This window comes from Puccinia triticina, chromosome 9A (genome assembly GCF_026914185.1).
Source record: "Puccinia triticina chromosome 9A, complete sequence".
Taxonomy (NCBI): Eukaryota; Fungi; Basidiomycota; class Pucciniomycetes; order Pucciniales; family Pucciniaceae; genus Puccinia; species Puccinia triticina.
The window spans coordinates 789,145-806,552 of record NC_070566.1 but is presented as its reverse complement, the minus strand read 5'-3'; the positions used below and the strand labels follow the sequence as shown (position 1 = coordinate 806,552).

General features: G+C 49.6%; 1 protein-coding gene across 1 annotated transcript; it reads left to right on the top strand.

The window, feature by feature from the left end:
- Positions 1–16,179: 16,179 nt before the first annotated feature.
- Positions 16,180–16,782, top strand: PtA15_9A73 (uncharacterized protein; the record flags this gene model as incomplete). Its single annotated transcript, XM_053172950.1, has 2 exons — positions 16,180–16,230; positions 16,330–16,782. 2 exons carry the CDS (start codon positions 16,180–16,182, stop codon positions 16,780–16,782), a joined length of 504 nt encoding a protein of 167 aa, XP_053023504.1.
- Between the last annotated feature and the right edge of the window lie 626 nt (positions 16,783–17,408).

Sequence of the window (17,408 nt, the reverse complement as noted above, 5' to 3'; positions counted from 1 at the left end):
AGGTGGCGTGAAGATTTGAAACCTCAAAGAGAGTGGCGGGCCCATCACACCACCCCAAAAGTAGCTTATTTACAGGCGTGCTCCGGTTGCTTACTCCCCAAGGTATCAACAATGGGCCTATACTATAGTCTACTATAACCGGGCCTTTCTGTTATTGTATAGGTCTGGTTGTACCAACCTATACTAATAACTATACTAGTATTGGCCCGTATAGTATTCTGTGGTTTTTCTCTGGAACAAAAAATACAGGTATAGTAACTTTTTTTGCCCTTGGTTACCGCAATAACGCACTTAACCAGGTGTGAACATAAGGCAATGACATTTGGGCTCCTGATGATTGTACAGGCAAACCATGACACCTACCTGGTCCTTGCGGTGTAAGACTCAAAAGAGGTTGTGAAACCCTTTTGCTGAATGGAGAAGGGGATGAAGGAGTTGCAAGCTCTGCCCTTCTATACTACCAGCTACAAGACCCACCAAGCTCCGCTTGGCAAGTTTTAATAAGGTGATAGGAGTGGATGCTCAAGATGAGTTTGTTCAATGAACCGTATAAAGAGTTGTTATTGATATATAAGGGTTGTTATGAGTATAGTTGTAAGTTGTAAGTGTCAAGAGTACAAGGTGGTGAGTGAATCACTGATGAGTAATAAAATGAGGAACAAAAATGGGGGGCGAGAGAGCTCCTTATATAGAAAAATGTGAGGGATTTTTGCTCCAGGGGGGCTGTGTACAATTTATGCAAGGGGTGCATGCATGAGTGAGGCTGTGCTTAATTTATGCAAGGAGGTGCATAAATGAGGCGGGGAACAATGGGGTTGCAGGGCACAGCCCGCAGGGGCAGTGCTACATGATGTAATGTAGATGGCAAACAAATACAAACTAATATATGCAGTGGAGCTAGAGTGGAGCGGGGAACGTATGGGTGTGTATGTGTATAGTGAGGGAAAGGTGACTTGAGATGTGTGACAGGGGTTTGATGGGATGCTACAGGTTGTCCAAAGGGCTAACTTCCAGTGTAGTGGGGCTCTGGTTACGCTTCCAGTGGGGACTAGGGGGTACTTTGGCCGTAGATTCCTTTTCTGGGGTCCATATGGTTGTACCTTGAGGCATTCTATGACTAATTACGCAAATGAGAGAAAAACTTTTGATTTTTCCCATTTTGTATACCACAGCGGTAATAGCAAGGGTTTATTTAGGAACACCGGGTAGGTCTTGTTCTGTTGAGAGATTTCTCTCTGTGGCTGCAGATGTGTGTGGCTCCAGATGCGGTTGTCTGTTCCCTTCAACTACTTCAAAATCCTTCAGAAGCCTTATGTGGCTTTGTGAGGATTTTCCCCTCTCAGGTACTTTGCTGAGGCCTTAAAGGCTTTGGGTGCTCTGATCCCCAAGCCCAAGAAATAGATAGATTTTCATCCCTACTGAGTATTGGTACTGGAGGACTTCCCTTCGATTTACACGGCCGTGTAAAGTCAGATTTGGCACTTGTAAAGCCAGATTTTTACACCCTGGTTTTACACGCACTTTTCAGCGGCTAGATCAAAACAGAACATCCCTCTCAATGGCCGGTACAGACCGGTCATTGAGAGTACACAACCCTCCCAATAGCTGGTCTGTACCGGCCATCCAGAGTACACAACCCTCTCGATTCCCGGTACAGACCGATCATCGAGGGGACTCAACCCTCTTGATGCCCGGTACAGACTGGCCATTGAGAGTACGCAAACTTGATGCCTGGTCTGTACCGGTCATCAAGAGGATTCAACCCTCTCGATACCTGGTCTATACCGGCCATCAAGAGTACGCAACCTTGATGCCCGGTATAGACCGGCCATCGAGATAACACAACCCCCTAGATGCCCGGTCGAGACCGGCCATCAAGAGTACACAACCCTCTTGATGGCCGGTATAGACCGGTCATTGCAAGGACATAGCCCACTTGATGACTGGCCTGTACCTCGAGAGGACACATCCCTCTCGATGGCTGGTACAGACCGGCCATTGAGAGAGAGGGCACCACCCTCTGGTAGATCTGTGCCGGTGTGGTGAGCAAAATGGTACAGACGGTCCATGGTTCAAGATCCAGATGAAGACTCAAGATTCAAGTGACCAGTTATCAAGATCAAGCCCTCAAGATTATCCATCTCAAATTTCAAGCTCAAGATTCAAGATATTATGATTGATATTGATGATTATTGTTGATTTTTCTCTCTGTTCTTTTTGATCCATTGCACCCATCCTCTTATGTTACTCTCCTCATTTTTCTATGTATGTGGTTGATCTTTTCTTTGTGTGTGTTTTGTTTTGTTTGTGTTGTGCAGAGCTTGTTTGTAGTTAGGGATGTGATGAACATGTCTGTGACATGTTCACTTCCTGGAGTCTGAGTTTGAAGTTCGGACTCAGATGAGGGGGGGGCATGGCAGTCTTCTGATCCACGAAATACACCATCAAGATTCACAGATCCTTATCCTTATCACCTCATTAGATCCTTATCAACCTTCAAGATCCTCATCAGCATCCCTTTCCAGATCCTCAACCCCCAAACCCGCCAACAAGTCTCACTGACAGTGTTGTTCAACCCCCTTTCTCTGGTTTTCTCAGATCTCATTCATCCTAGGACCTCACAGGAAGGCAGGCTCATCACCACTTTCCCTTCCCAGCGCTGTCGCCGGCCTAGCACCGGACGAAGCTCCACATTTGGTCCCCCGAGCCGGGATCGAACCAGCGACCTCAAGATTTACAGTCTCGTCTCACTTTAGGACAACAGGCGGTCAAACCTTGAGGATCTCAAGTCTCTAGTTCTTGTTTCAGTATCTCCAGCTTTGGTTCAGGACTCCTCTTCCCTTTCTCTTTCTAGATCCAACCTGGAAAATCCGGATTTTCGACCTTGAAAATCACATTCTCAAACCTTGAATATCGGATCCCCCAGCTCCGCCGATCTCAATCTGCAAGCTTCCGGCCCTTTCCCGGTACTTGGACGACTTTTCTGCCGTTCTCTGATCCTCCGCAAGTCGTCAGAGTGCGGTCCTAGACTCCGCCGACTCCGCTATCGAATCAGTGCGGACAATCTATCATCTGAAGCGGCTTTTATCTCCATATACCCTTGGAACGGACGAGTCGAGGGCCGTTCTACCCTTGGTTGGATTTCTGTTGCTTTGCAATCCTTTTCTGGACGTTCGAGCGGCCGTCTTTGTTGCTTGATCTCTAGCTACCCGCTCGAACGATTGGTCGTGTCTCTCTGTGTGGTTTTCTCTTCATCAGGCGCCAGGAGGGATTCATCAGATCCCTTGTTTGTTTTGATCCTTCTCTCTCTTCCTTTGCAATGGATCCCGCAAATCTACTCGGCGGCACAGCAAGGCCAAGGGTCCCAACGGTTAAGATTAAGCCGCGGGACAAGCAGTTTGGTTTCGACGGATCCAACGTCAAACGCTTCCTGGATATGTACGAGTTGACGGCGGAGGTGGACAGAGCTTCTGAGCAGGATATGGCTCGGCAGATTCGTCTCTTCGTCCCGGATGGAGAACTGCTAGATATTCTGGAGACACTGGATGGTTTTAGCCCGCCCGACTGGTCGAAATTGAAGGCGGCAATGCTCTCTCATTGGGGTCGGGTCGATGAGGCTCGCTTTACGCTACAAGATCTCGACTCTCTGGTTGATTCCTGGTCGTCAAAGGGCGGAGTCTCGTCCTCGGGTGATTATCATTGGTTCCGGCGATCCTGGGACCCAATCCAGGCTTATCTGGTGCGGAACGAGCATGTCGACTCCGCTGAAGAGCTCCGCACTCGCTTCTATCGATCCTTTTCTTCTAGTTTTCAAGATCAGATCCGCACAGCTCTCATCAAGAGTGATAAGATGATCACTACACTGGATCATCGCTTCAAGCTTCCTCCTCTCCACGATCTCCGCTCCGCCATCGACGAAGTTATGAAAGGCCAGATTGCCTTGACTTTTGAGCCTTCTAGATCAACTAATCCTGTCCCTTCGCCGCCATTCAAGGATGCGAATGAAGTCATGCGGAAAATGGAAGCGGAGCGGCGCCCAACAAACGACGTCACTACCGCTCCGCAGGCCCCGGCGACCATTGATGAGATCACCAGGATGCTCCAGTCCTTTGAGCAGCGCCTGATGGAGAAGTTTGCTCTCCGCTCTCCGCCTCAGTCCTCCGCTCCGCACACCACTCCGCCCTCCGCAGTGCGGCGACCATTGATCTGTTACTACTGCCATTTCGAAGGCCACGGGACTGGCTGATGCTTCGAGCTCCAGAAGGACAAGGAAGATAAGCTTGTTGAGCAGAAGGGCAACAACTACTTCCTCCCAAGTGGTGCCCTGATCCCCTTTGATCCTAGTCGACCGATCCGCCGCGTGGTGTCCTCCTTTAAGGCATCACACCCGTCTAGCAGCTTTGTTTCCGCGCCATTCAGGACTGGTTGCGGAGCTCTTCACCCGTGGTATCCGCCAGCTTCTCCGACTCCGCCGCCGCCTTGTCACCCGATCCGCAGGCAAGCAACGCAAGATTCATCCACCCCTAGTTCTCCGTCTCCGCAAGCAGTAGATGCCGTTCTTGAGAAAATATCCGCTCTCCTTGTTCCCAATCTCGCCGCTACCGCTCCGCCTGTTGCAAAGGATAGAAGGAAGAAGATTCCGTGCCCCTGTTTGGATTCCCGTCAAATCAAAGTGAAGCAAGATCAAGATTTTCCCGCGACCCTTTCTAGTTCCAGTTCTGAGTTTGTTCCTAGCCACCAGCTCTGCCAGCCTGCAGAGATTCCGATTCCGCCATTCCGCCTCCAAGATGAGGTTAAACTATCTTTTCCAATCCGTGCTTGCGACCCCCTCCGCAAAGAGGTTAAACTATCTGATCCTGATCCAATTCCCGCTCCTTACCCGCCAATCTCTGCCGATCGTCTCCGCTCTTCTACAGCCATTCTCCGCAATGAGAAGAAATTATCCGATCCTGATCCGTTATCTGGTTCCTTTCTCAGCCCTTTCCCTGATTCTTATTCAACAAAACGTTGCCGCCTTCCTCAATCCCGCCTCCGCAATGAGGGTAAACTAGTTCCACATGGTTTGGATGTGTTGGGTTTTGGTTTTCTGCGGAGGCAAAATGGAGTGCAAGTAAGTCCTCCCAATTGTGCACCTCCGGGGCTTGATGCCTCTTTAGTTGTCAAAACTCTACCCTGTGCCACATTTGTGAGCAATTCTCGATCCCTTGGTTCTTCCGCTCGTTTAGGCCAGCTCCTTCAGTTTCAAGATCATCTCCAAGAGCCCCGGACTCCCTTCTGGTTCCCATTCTTTTAGGTTTTTCTTTCAGTTCAACTTTGACTCAGCATAAGTTTATTTGGAGAGAAGAGGAGAGCAGTCTAGGGACAGACTGCAAGTTGGGGAGAGATGTGGTGAGCAAAATGGTACAGACGGTCCATGGTTCAAGATCCAGATGAAGACTCAAGATTCAAGTGACCAGTTATCAAGATCAAGCCCTCAAGATTATCCATCTCAAATTTCAAGCTCAAGATTCAAGATATTATGATTGATATTGATGATTATTGTTGATTTTTCTCTCTGTTCTTTTTGATCCATTGCACCCATCCTCTTATGTTACTCTCCTCATTTTTCTATGTATGTGGTTGATCTTTTCTTTGTGTGTGTTTTGTTTTGTTTGTGTTGTGCAGAGCTTGTTTGTAGTTAGGGATGTGATGAACATGTCTGTGACATGTTCACTTCCTGGAGTCTGAGTTTGAAGTTCGGACTCAGATGAGGGGGGGGCATGGCAGTCTTCTGATCCACGAAATACACCATCAAGATTCACAGATCCTTATCCTTATCACCTCATTAGATCCTTATCAACCTTCAAGATCCTCATCAGCATCCCTTTCCAGATCCTCAACCCCCAAACCCGCCAACAAGTCTCACTGACAGTGTTGTTCAACCCCCTTTCTCTGGTTTTCTCAGATCTCATTCATCCTAGGACCTCACAGGAAGGCAGGCTCATCACCACTTTCCCTTCCCAGCGCTGTCGCCGGCCTAGCACCGGACGAAGCTCCACACCGGTCATCGAGAGGACACAACCTTCTCGATGGCCGGTACAGACCGGTCATTGAGGGGGTACATGTAAGCCCCCTCCTTTGGGGTCTTACAATGCCTTTCACAAGTCCTGTCACAACCATCAGTACTTAGTCTGAGTTCCCCCTTTCCCCTTCCTAGCCAGTAGAGATCCCGGACCCCTTTCATCTCTCTACTGTGCTAAGTAAGTCTTCTCCTTCTCATCTCTCTTCCTCTTCATGTTTCCCTTCTAGTTGTACTTACTAGAGAGATCCCGGACCCCTTTCATCTCTCTACTGTGCTAGCTCCCTGAAATACAGTACCGTTGGAACTAGAACTGTCCAAGCCTTGAGCTCCCCCCCTTTTGAGCCTCCGCCCGACGATCCAGTGAAGAGCTCCAAGCGAGCTCTTACACTTTTTTTTTGGGGTGGGTGAATTTTACAAAGTAATTTTTACAAGGTACAAGGCCCTGTAAAAAATTTCTTTGTAAAAGTAAACTTCAAGGGGGGGTATGTGTAATTTTACAATGTGTTGGCTAGATTCCCACCTTGTAATGTAAAAGCAACCCTGTAAAATTATACCTGCAGTCTTCCATGTCACATTTTACTTGGTGTTTCTTTACAAATTGCCACCTTGTAAAACAAACTAGAGGCCAAGGCGGCTTCGCCGCTGCAAATTTAGGAGTTCAGGGAAAATTTATCATCAGCCCCTTTCCCCATTCTTCTCCACAGGCCAGTAAATGCCCTATTGAAAGCAAATGTTAAATATGAAATGCATTCAAAAACTCCAGAATATGTAAAAGGATAGATACATAAATAAAACCCTGAGACCTGTATCAGCATATTATTAAATTTCCTTATCCTATTCCAGTACTGATGGGTCTTTTCATTTCAATTTGAATGGACATCTGCATAGCCTGAGTAAGTTAGCCTTGTTGCCTGGAACTGGGAGTTGAATTTGGCATTGAGGTTAAATGGGAATCCTAAAGTACACATGATAAGCTTGATGCCTTCCCATCATTGAGATCAAAATCATATCTGCTGAACAGATTTGTCATTCCACCAGCTCAAATTTTGACAGTCTCCACTGCTCCATTAGAAAAAGCTTTCAGTTTGCCTAAGTAGCTGGAGAGTTTGAAAGTCCAATATGGTTGTCACTGAGTCTTATTATAATTTATTCCAACTTTAAAGTCAGATACAAGAAAAAATTTCAAAACAACAACCCTTGTTTCCTGAGGGAAAAACAAAATCAGATTGATCACTGGTATTCAAACAGTGGCATCAAGAAGACCAGAAAACAAGAAAAAAAATTCAGGCCAAGGACAGGCAGGCCAGCTTGATAATTGATTGCTACAATGTGGAGCTAGGAAAGATTTTAACCAGTGAGCAAGGGAGAAGGAATTAAAGAGGTCAAGACAGACTGGTCATCGAGGGTAATAACACCTCCTCTCGATGACCGGCCATCACCGGTCATCGAGAGGAGTAGCACCTCCCCTCGATGACTGGTACACACCGGTCATTGAGGGGAATCACACCTCTTGATGACCGGTCTGTACCGGTCATCGAGGGGACTCACAGACCGGTCATCAATCACACCTCTCGATGACCGGCGCGGACCGGTCATCAGTCACACCTCCCGATGACCGGCACAGACCGGTCATCGAGGGTAATAAGACCCCCTCTCGATGACCGGTCATCACCGGTCATCGAGGGGAGTAACATCTCCTCTCGATGACCGGTCTGTGCCGGTCACCCAGGGGAGTAGCACCTCCTCTCAATGACCGGCCAGACCGGTCATCAAGGGGAATAACAACTTCTCTGGATGACTGGTGTGTCCCGGTCATCGAGGGGAGGTGCTACTCCTCTCGATGACCTGTCTTTACCGGCCATCGAGGGGACTCACACCTCCTCGCGTTGACCGGTATACACCGGTCATCCAGAGGAGGTGTTATTCCCCTCGATGACCGGTGTGTACCAGTCATCGAGGGGAGGTGCTACTCCTCTCGATGACCGGTGTGTCCCGGACATCGAGGGGAGGTGCTACTCCTCTCGATGACCGGTGTGTACCAGTCATCGAGGGGAAGTGCTACTCCTCTCGATGACCTGTCTTTACCGGCCATCGAGGGGACTCACACCTCCTCGCGTTGACCGGTATACACCGGTCATCCAGAGGAGGTGTTATTCCCCTCGATGACCGGTGTGTACCAGTCATCGAGGGGAGGTGCTACTCCTCTCGATGACCGGTGTGTACCTGACATCGAGGGGAGGTGCTACTCCCTCGATGACCGGCACAGACCGGTCATCAAGGGGAGATGTTACTGGTCACCGATAGGTTTTGGCTTTGGCCGGCGCGTTTCCTGCGTTTTCTGTACATATTGGTGGTGGCGTTTGTTCCATGGCGGTGGCGTTTTTGCCATGGTAGTGTTGGTCTGCGTTTGCTGTACATATCGGTGGTGGCGTTGGTTCCATGGCGGTGGCTTTTTTGCCATGGCAGTGTTGTTGTGGACGCGGTGGCAAGTCCAACTCGAAGCCAGAGGCCTGCGGGCTCGGGTATATAAGACCGCGAGCTGGCCAGTCAGATTCTCCCCCCAGCCGCATCCGTTTTGTCTGTAATTCCAGCTGGCGGTGCGTCTCACGCTCTCCCGCTGCTGCTTTTGCATTTGCACAGCCTGGGGGGTTAAAGAGCTGGCCCCCACTTAGCAGATTGCCACCGCGCTGCTGGGGGCCTTCCTTACATACTGTTTGACCCATCCGGTGAGTTGGGCGGCAGTATGGGCCTGGGTGCAGCAGCTTCGGCTGGTGTTGGGCTAGGTTGTGTTTTTTGCAGAGGCTTTCCTCAGATAGGGGAAGCCTTTTTTGCTTTTGTGTGATTAAAAGATAGGGAAAACCCTTTCTTTGTTGTTTTGTGGATAAAAAATAGGGGAAACCCTTGAATTTTTTTCCCACAAAACTCTGGTTTTAATAGACTTGGATACATTGCAAAATTGCATATTTGCAGCAAAAACCTGAATTTTACAAGGCAAAATTTGAGGAAGCAGTACACCATGCAAAATATATGTTGTAAAAATCAATACCAATGACTACCAGGTTCCAATTTACAATGTGTTGTGGAAATTTTACAGGGTGTTTATACTCCTTTTTCCTTTGGAACATTGACTTCCCCCAACTGCACATTGTCCAATATGCACTCCTGCTGAAATTATTGAAGGTGCAGGAGCAATAAGAGAATTCAATCCACTGGAAAAAACTTTGACCAAGGGTTATATGGTGATTCATGACTCCCAGAAACTTCATAATTCCAGCCAAAGTTCATAATTTCTAAGTGCAGTTGGTAGTAGTGGGTTTTCCAAAAAAAAAAAAAAACAAGTCAAAACTGGCTTGTAAATTTCCCACAGCAACTTGTAAATTTGAGCTTGGTAACCACTTTTATTGATTTCTACAAGGTAGATTTTGTGCAGCGTACCAAAAACACCTTGTGATTGTGAAACCCCTGCCCACCTTGGGCTTTCACAAGAAAAGATTACATAAGCCAGCCTACATAGTCTCTGCTCCTCCTCAGCCTTCCTAGCTCGGTAGAATTCCCGGACTGCCCTTCATCTTATTCTACCGTGCTAGGTAAGTCCCCTCTCTATGATTGTTCTCTTCCTCTTCAACTCTGTTCCTGCTTGTACATACTGATGGGGAGAATTCCCGGACTGCCCTTCATCTTATTCTACCGTGCTAGCAATACCAACCAAGGTTCTAGAATTCTCCCTCAAGGTTGTTCATCAACCTTGTTGTACAAGTCTCTCCAACGGATCAGTGAAGAGCCTACCGGGCTCTTACACTTTTTTTTTCTAGATCCAACAAACAAACCCGGATCCTTCCAAACACACTCAAACAAAAAAGAAGAGACTTCTCAGCCAATTTTTTTTTCAAACAAAATTCCTCTCCGCGAGGCTCTGTCCATCAACCTCTTTCCGAATCCAGTCCGTAGGCTTCTTAGCCTTAATTATCCGTCCAAATCCGTCCGAGTCCAGTCCGTAGGCTTCTTAGCCTTAAATCATCCGTCCGAATCTGTTCCGAGAGGCTTCTTAGTCTCATTTCTACTGCCAGAATCCGGTCCAACGAGCTTACTAGCTTTGATTCTCCCACTGCATTAACGCTCACGACCTACCTTTTGATTTCCTTTTCATTTTTTCCCCGAAATCACCGTCAACCGGTCCTTGAGTGCTCTCATGGTCCAACAAACACCCCCAACGCGACCCGCGCAACCTAGGCTGGTGGTGGTACTATTCCACGGCAATGTGGCCCTGCGGGGACTGGTAGATACAGGCTTGGAACTGAACCTCATCTCGGATCGCACCGTCTCTGCAGGGAATCTTCCGCGGCGTGCGTTGGACAGACCCACAATTGTGCGACTGGCTCTGGACGAACCATCTACTAGTCCAATCATCCTACGCCAGTTCACCACACTGAACTTGCGCGATCCAGCCACCTCTCTGACGTTTCACGGGGTCTCTCTCAAAATCGGCCGCGTCACGGGGGACCACGACATGATCCTCGGGACACCATTCCTCACACAGTTCGACTTGACAGTCTCAATCCCTAGGCGCAGACTGGTGTGCAAAAATTCAGCGAGATCTGTGCTCGACTACCGTGTGGACTCCGCCACTGAGTGTATCGCGGCCACCACAGCCGACCCACAACCGCTGCACTATCCCTGCGAGTCCGCCGAGAAGAAGATTCTCCTCGAGTTCAGTGATCTCTTCCCAGCTGACATTCCGGCGGTCACCGAGGATTCAGAAGAAGCGGGGGAGGACGACGACGACTTTTTCCCCTCAAAGTTACAAAATGAAGCATCAAGGGTCCGCCATAAAATAATTCTGACGAACCCCGACGCGGTTATCAATGAGCGTCAGTACGCTTATCCCCGGAAATACCTGGACGCCTGGAGACTGCTGGTTGAACAACATCTCACGGCGGGACGCATTCGCCGATCAACCAGTCAATACGCTTCTCCCAGTATGATCATTCCCAAGAAAGACCCTCAGGCCCTTCCACGCTGGGTTTGCGACTACCGCAAATTAAACGCCGTGACCGTCCGCGACCGCTCCCCCTTACCCAACGTCGACGAACTTGTCCGTCTCGTAGCTTCAGGGAAGTGCTTTTCGATCCTGGACCAGACGAATGCATTTTTCCAAACTCGCATGAGGGATGCAGACATTCCTCTGACGGCAGTCAAGACCCCCTGGGGCTTAATGGAGTGGGTAGTTATGCCTATGGGACTATCTAATGCGCCTGCGACCCATCAGGCGAGACTGGAAGAAGCTCTTGGAAATCTGATCAACAAGTTCTGTGTTGTCTATTTAGACGATATCGTGGTTTTTTCAGATTCATTCCAAGAGCATGAATTACATGTACGGGCTGTTCTCCGACAATTACGCGCCGCCAACTTGTACTGTAGCCCCAAGAAAACCAAGCTCTTTCAGCATTCGGTCAAGTTCCTCGGTCACTGGATTTCAGCAGAGGGCATCCGACCGGACAACAAGAAGGTGGAAGCAGTCCTGAACTGGGCGTCGCCATTGTCATCAAGGGGAGTGAAGAAGTTCTTGGGGACCGTACAATGGATGAAGAAATTCATCTGGGGTCTCGAGAAGTACGTCGGCACCTTGACACCCCTCACCAGCTCAAAGCTTGCGGCCAAGGACTTCAAGTGGGGAGAGGCGGAAGAGACAGCGTTTGCGAACATCAAGAGAATAATGACCTCTTTACCTTGCCTGAAAAACATTGACTTTGACTCGCTCGACCCACTCTGGCTGTTCACAGACGCCAGCGGAACCGGTCTGGGCGCCGCGCTTTTCCAGGGTAAGGAGTGGAAATTGGCTTCCCCTATTGCCTACGAGTCTCAACAGATGAGTGCAGCTGAGCGCAATTACCCTGTGCATGAACAGGAACTGCTGGCAGTCATCCATGCCTTGCAAAAATGGAAAATGCTACTCTTAGGCATGAAAGTGAATGTAATGAGTGATCATCACTCCCTCACTTACATCCTCAATCAGCGGAACCTTAGTCGTCGACAAGCCCGATGGTCCGAGCTCATGGCAGATTTCGACCTGAACTTCAACTACATTTGCGGGGAGGACAACACGGTTGCGGATGCCTTGTCCCGGAAGGACTCCGACTGTGAAGACCCAGAAATCTTGCCCAAGGACGTCGCGTGTGTCGCAGCTCTGACAGAAATGCGGGGAGTACTGTCGGACAGCCTCAAGGAGCGGATCGTTGGCGGATACAAGGAGGATCCCTTCTGTCTCTCGTTACAAAAGGTTCTACCGCTCCATGACAACTACGCCAAGCGGGATGGACTTCTCTGGGTGGACAACCGCCTGGTCATCCCCGCAGGGGGTGATCTGAGGCGGAAGTTGGTGGACAAGGCTCACGTGCGACTGGGTCACCTCGGCTACCTAAAGACCATCCACGAGTTGCGGCGAGATTTTTTCTGGCCGCAGATGTCGAAAGAGGTTAGGGAGATCACTCAAGCCTGTGTAACCTGCCAGTTGACCAAGGCCCCAACGACGGCACCGCCGGGTAAGATGCTCACCCCGGAATTCCCTTCTAAACCCCTGTCAGATATTGGAATCAATTTTGTGGGCCCCCTCCGAGCATCGGGACATTATGATATGATGCTGACCTGTACCTGTCGACTATCGGGGTTCACCAGAGTCATCCCGGTTCTACAGACGGACACAGCAGAGAAAACAGCCTCCCGGTTCTTCGCGGGTTGGGTGGCCGTGTTTGGGGCGCCCCGAAGCATTATCAGCGACAGGGACAAGGCCTGGACATCTCGGTTCTGGCAGGCTCTCATGAGCAGGATCAACACACGATTCCACATGTCTTCGTCTTTCCACCCACAGGCCGATGGCCGTAGTGAGCGTACAAATAAGACGGTGGTCCAAATCCTCCGCACCTTCACGGCAAAGAAGCAGGGGAAGTGGTTAGAGGCACTGCCGTCGGTCGAGTTTGCCATCAATTCGGCCATCAATGTCTCGACGGGTTTCACTCCCTTTAACCTGATACTTGGCCGGAATCCCCAACTTTTCCCCACAAATCCGGCAAAAGACGATGATCCTCCAACTCTGAGGAAATGGATCCAGTTGCGCAAATCCGCATGGGCCGAAGCCAGGGACGCCTTATGGACGGCAAGGGTGAAGCAGGCGTTGCACCATAACAAGCACTGCAGAAATCTGCCCGCTCTGGTCAGCAGGAATTGGGTCTTCCTAGATTTGGCGGACTGGCGTGGCCGACACTCAGGCGGGACAGACAAGTTGAAGGAACGATTCGAGGGTCCCTACCAAGTGTTAGAGGTTTTCAACCATGGCCAAAGCGTCCGTCTGGCTTTGCCGGAGGGCGACCGACGCCACCCGGTCATGCATGTGTCGAAGCTCAAAAGACTACGGGAGGATGGAGGCGTGATGGAGGACAAACCAGTAGAAGTAAGTTCCACCCAGTTGTGCACCTCCGGGCTCTCTCTACCCCCATCCTCCGTGAAGAAAACAACTCCTTGGCCACTCTGTGAGCATTCCACCGGCCGCATTCCTCCCTTAGGCTCAGGGGAGACAATTACTCCACTACGATCAGCCCAACCAGTAGCCGGCCAACCGTCACCAACGACTCTTCCTTTCCCTGACCCACCCATTCCACCTTTGACGCCTACACCCCCACATTCTCGACCAGCATCCCCGCCCTCGACTCCCGTCCCCCTCCCTCACACTTCTGGTCCCTCATCCCAATCCACCCCCTTTCATCCTCTTGCTTTTCTTATTGCTTTCTTTTCCTTTTTTTCTTCTTTTTATAGGGGGGGAGACTGTGAAACCCCTGCCCACCTTGGGCTTTCACAAGAAAAGATTACATAAGCCAGCCTACATAGTCTCTGCTCCTCCTCAGCCTTCCTAGCTCGGTAGAATTCCCGGACTGCCCTTCATCTTATTCTACCGTGCTAGGTAAGTCCCCTCTCTATGATTGTTCTCTTCCTCTTCAACTCTGTTCCTGCTTGTACATACTGATGGGGAGAATTCCCGGACTGCCCTTCATCTTATTCTACCGTGCTAGCAATACCAACCAAGGTTCTAGAATTCTCCCTCAAGGTTGTTCATCAACCTTGTTGTACAAGTCTCTCCAACGGATCAGTGAAGAGCCTACCGGGCTCTTACAGTGATATTTGCACAACACCTTGTAATTTCAAACCTGGTTGGCATTGTTATTGATTTTTACAAGGTATATTTGGCATGGTGTACTGCTTCCTCGACATTTGCTTTGTAAAATTCAGGTTTTTGCTGCAAATATGCAATTTTGCAAGGTACTTTTTTTACAAGGTGGCAATTTGTAAAAAAACACCAAGTAAAATTCCACATGGAACAATTCAGGTATAATTATGGTATTCAAAATTTATGGTGTTCAAAGTTGGTATGCATAATTTTATGCATGCATAAATCATAAAATCATAAAAATATTTTGGTGAGGAAATTTTGTATTACACAATCAGACAGTCATATCCCCTGCAAAAAAGATTTTATGATTTTATGAATTATGCATGCATAAAATTATGCAAACCAACTTTGAACACCATAATTGCATAAGATTTTTTTACATAAAATCATAAACTGCAATTTTGGCTGGGAGATGTCACTTTAAGTTTTATGCACGCTGACATCTCCCAGCCAAAATGGGCTTTATGATTTTATGTAAACAGTGGCATATGCAATTTTGAATACCATAAATTTTACAAGGTTGCTTTTACATTACAAGGTTGGAATCTAGCCAACACATTGTAAAATTACACATACCCTCCCTTAGGCCCCGTTTGGCACTGATATAAACATAGGTGATATAATCACCGGTTAATTCAACAAAAAATACAAAATTCAACATAAAGCCTCCAAATTTTTTTTGTAGGCAACCTACAGTGCTGGTCTCTTCAACTGTGAACCCAGAATCAACTTATCCAGGCATCTTCAGCACCATAATACCATTATATCACTTCATGTTGGTCAAAAGTGACATAATGGTATTATGGTGCTGAAGATGGCTGAATCAGTTGAATCTGATTTCAAAGTTGAAGAGACCAGCACTGTAGGTTGCCCACAAAAAAAATTTGGAGGCTTCATGTTGAATTTTCTATTTTTTATTGAATTAATTAGTGATTATATCACCTATAATTATATCGGTGCCAAACAGGGCCTTAATGTGTACTTTTACAGGGCCTTGTACCTTGTAAAAAACACTTTGTAAAATTCAATATCCCCTTTTTTTTTCTAGTCCCACAAAACCAACCACGATCGACTGGACAAATTTTTGTCGATTGTGGCTGTCCTTTTTTCCTTTTTCTTCTTCAATTGCTTTGGAACTTTCCTTCCTCCGCCCTGTCGAAAATCTGCGGCAACAAGGTCGTGGTCGGCCCTGCGACGGCATTCCGCCCTCGGATAGTCTAGACGACACACATGGTCTCCGTCCGCCGTCCTCTAATCAATCAGAACGGCAACTGCTTGTCACACACCCTGCTCTGCCGGTCTGAACAAATCAGTGGGTCAGAAGTGCATCACTTGACCACAGGTTATAGAACACGACCGCCGCTTGGCCTCATTTTTACTCCGGCTGCAATCACCCCCGCCCTCTCCATACTCGCTGCCCGGGCACTCTGGCCGGCCTTCATTGGCTCCCGCCTTCAATCACCAAGCCTGCCGCGACGATTTCCCAACATCACAAGCTGGCTTATGGTCACGCCGACAGCTTGAGACATTGACAACCCCCTTGGCCGGCAATTCTCATCTCGCCTGACCCACCCGAACAACCAAGCCATTGCTTCTCCTCCCAACCTCCTCCTTCAAGTTCTGGCCCCTCTCACCTTCTATATCTCCATCCCGTCCTGCTCTATCTCGTCCTCGGCTCGTCATGACCCACTCCCTCGTCTAGGTCAACCTCGGCCAACCCTTCTGTTCTGCCGCTACTGAAGAGTCCCCATCCGAGTGCCTCCTCCTTCTCGGAAGCACCAAAGGGAATCAGCCGTGATCCACTCAACAATTGCTCCCTCATCCTCTGTTGCTGCAGAATGAAGCATCCTGGACCAATTGTCTCAAACAGCATTGTCCTGCGACTATCCGGTTGCTGCTGATGAGCCCCCTCGAGACCGCCACCACGATCTTGACCATCAGATCAACAGCTGTCCACCTCTAGGCACACTCACACTCGTGTCACATCTCCAACAAGAACGAAGCCCATTCGACGAATGGGCCGCTCACACTCGCAGGACCCCGACTGTAGGCTTCCTCGTTGACCTCCCTCAACATCGCCCCGGCCCAGCCATCCTCTCGCGCTCAAGTCTGCCGCGATGAGCAAGTGTTGTCAAGCCCTTCAGCAGCAGTCTGCTCCCACCAACCTCCGCACTCTGTCGTCGACCTCGTCTCTCTCCGGCACCCCGCCGCCAACCTGCTCGCAACCGGCCCACCCTCATCCACCACCAATGTTCCGGGTCCTCCCCTTCCCCTCTCTCTAGCTCAATTGACAATCGGACAGATCAGCCAGCCTCCCCTTTTGTCTCCTCGAGCAGACAAGCTGGGGAAATTGTCCGAGTCCCCTGTCTTTTCTCTTTCTGCAATCAGACAACCGGACGGGACAATCATCCGTCCCCGCCTCTTCTCTCTAGGCCCGACGGCCGCGTACCAACCTCTCCATCTCCTCGACGCTCCGACCACCAACAAGAGCCTACAACCTTAAAAACCCCAGTATGGCCTCACACTCCCTCTGTCCCTCCTTTGCTCCTCCAACACCTCCCTCCGCTCCTCTGCTTTTCCGACACACTTTCTCCGACAACAGTACACTCACAGCCAACCGCTCCGTCCGCTCCGTCCACCCCACCTTATTTCCATCCGTCCGTCCCAGCGTATCGGGGGCCCTTTTTGAAGGGCTCCATAGCGGAGGTCCTTTCTTAAGGGCTCAGTCCGTCCCGTTTGCTTCCTGTTGCGTCCGAGCATCGGGGGTCCTTTCTGAAGGGCTCTCTAGCGGAGGCCCTTTCTTAAGAGCTCAGTCCGTCACTGATCATCTTCCGTCTGTCCGTCCGTCCGTCTCATTCCGTCCGTCCGTCCGTCCGTCCGTCTCATTCCGTCCGTCCGTCCGTCTCATTCCGTCCGTCCGTCCGTCTCATTCCGTCCGTCCGTCCGTCTCATTCCGTCCGTCCGTCCGTCTCATTCCGTCCGTCCGTCCGTCTCATTCCGTCCGTCCGTCCGTCCGTCCGTCTCATTCCGTCCGTCCGTCCGTCTCATTCCGTCCGTCTGTCCGTCTCATTCCGCCCACCCATCCCGCCATCCTGTCACCCTACCCTCCCTCCATCCCTCTGTCCTGCT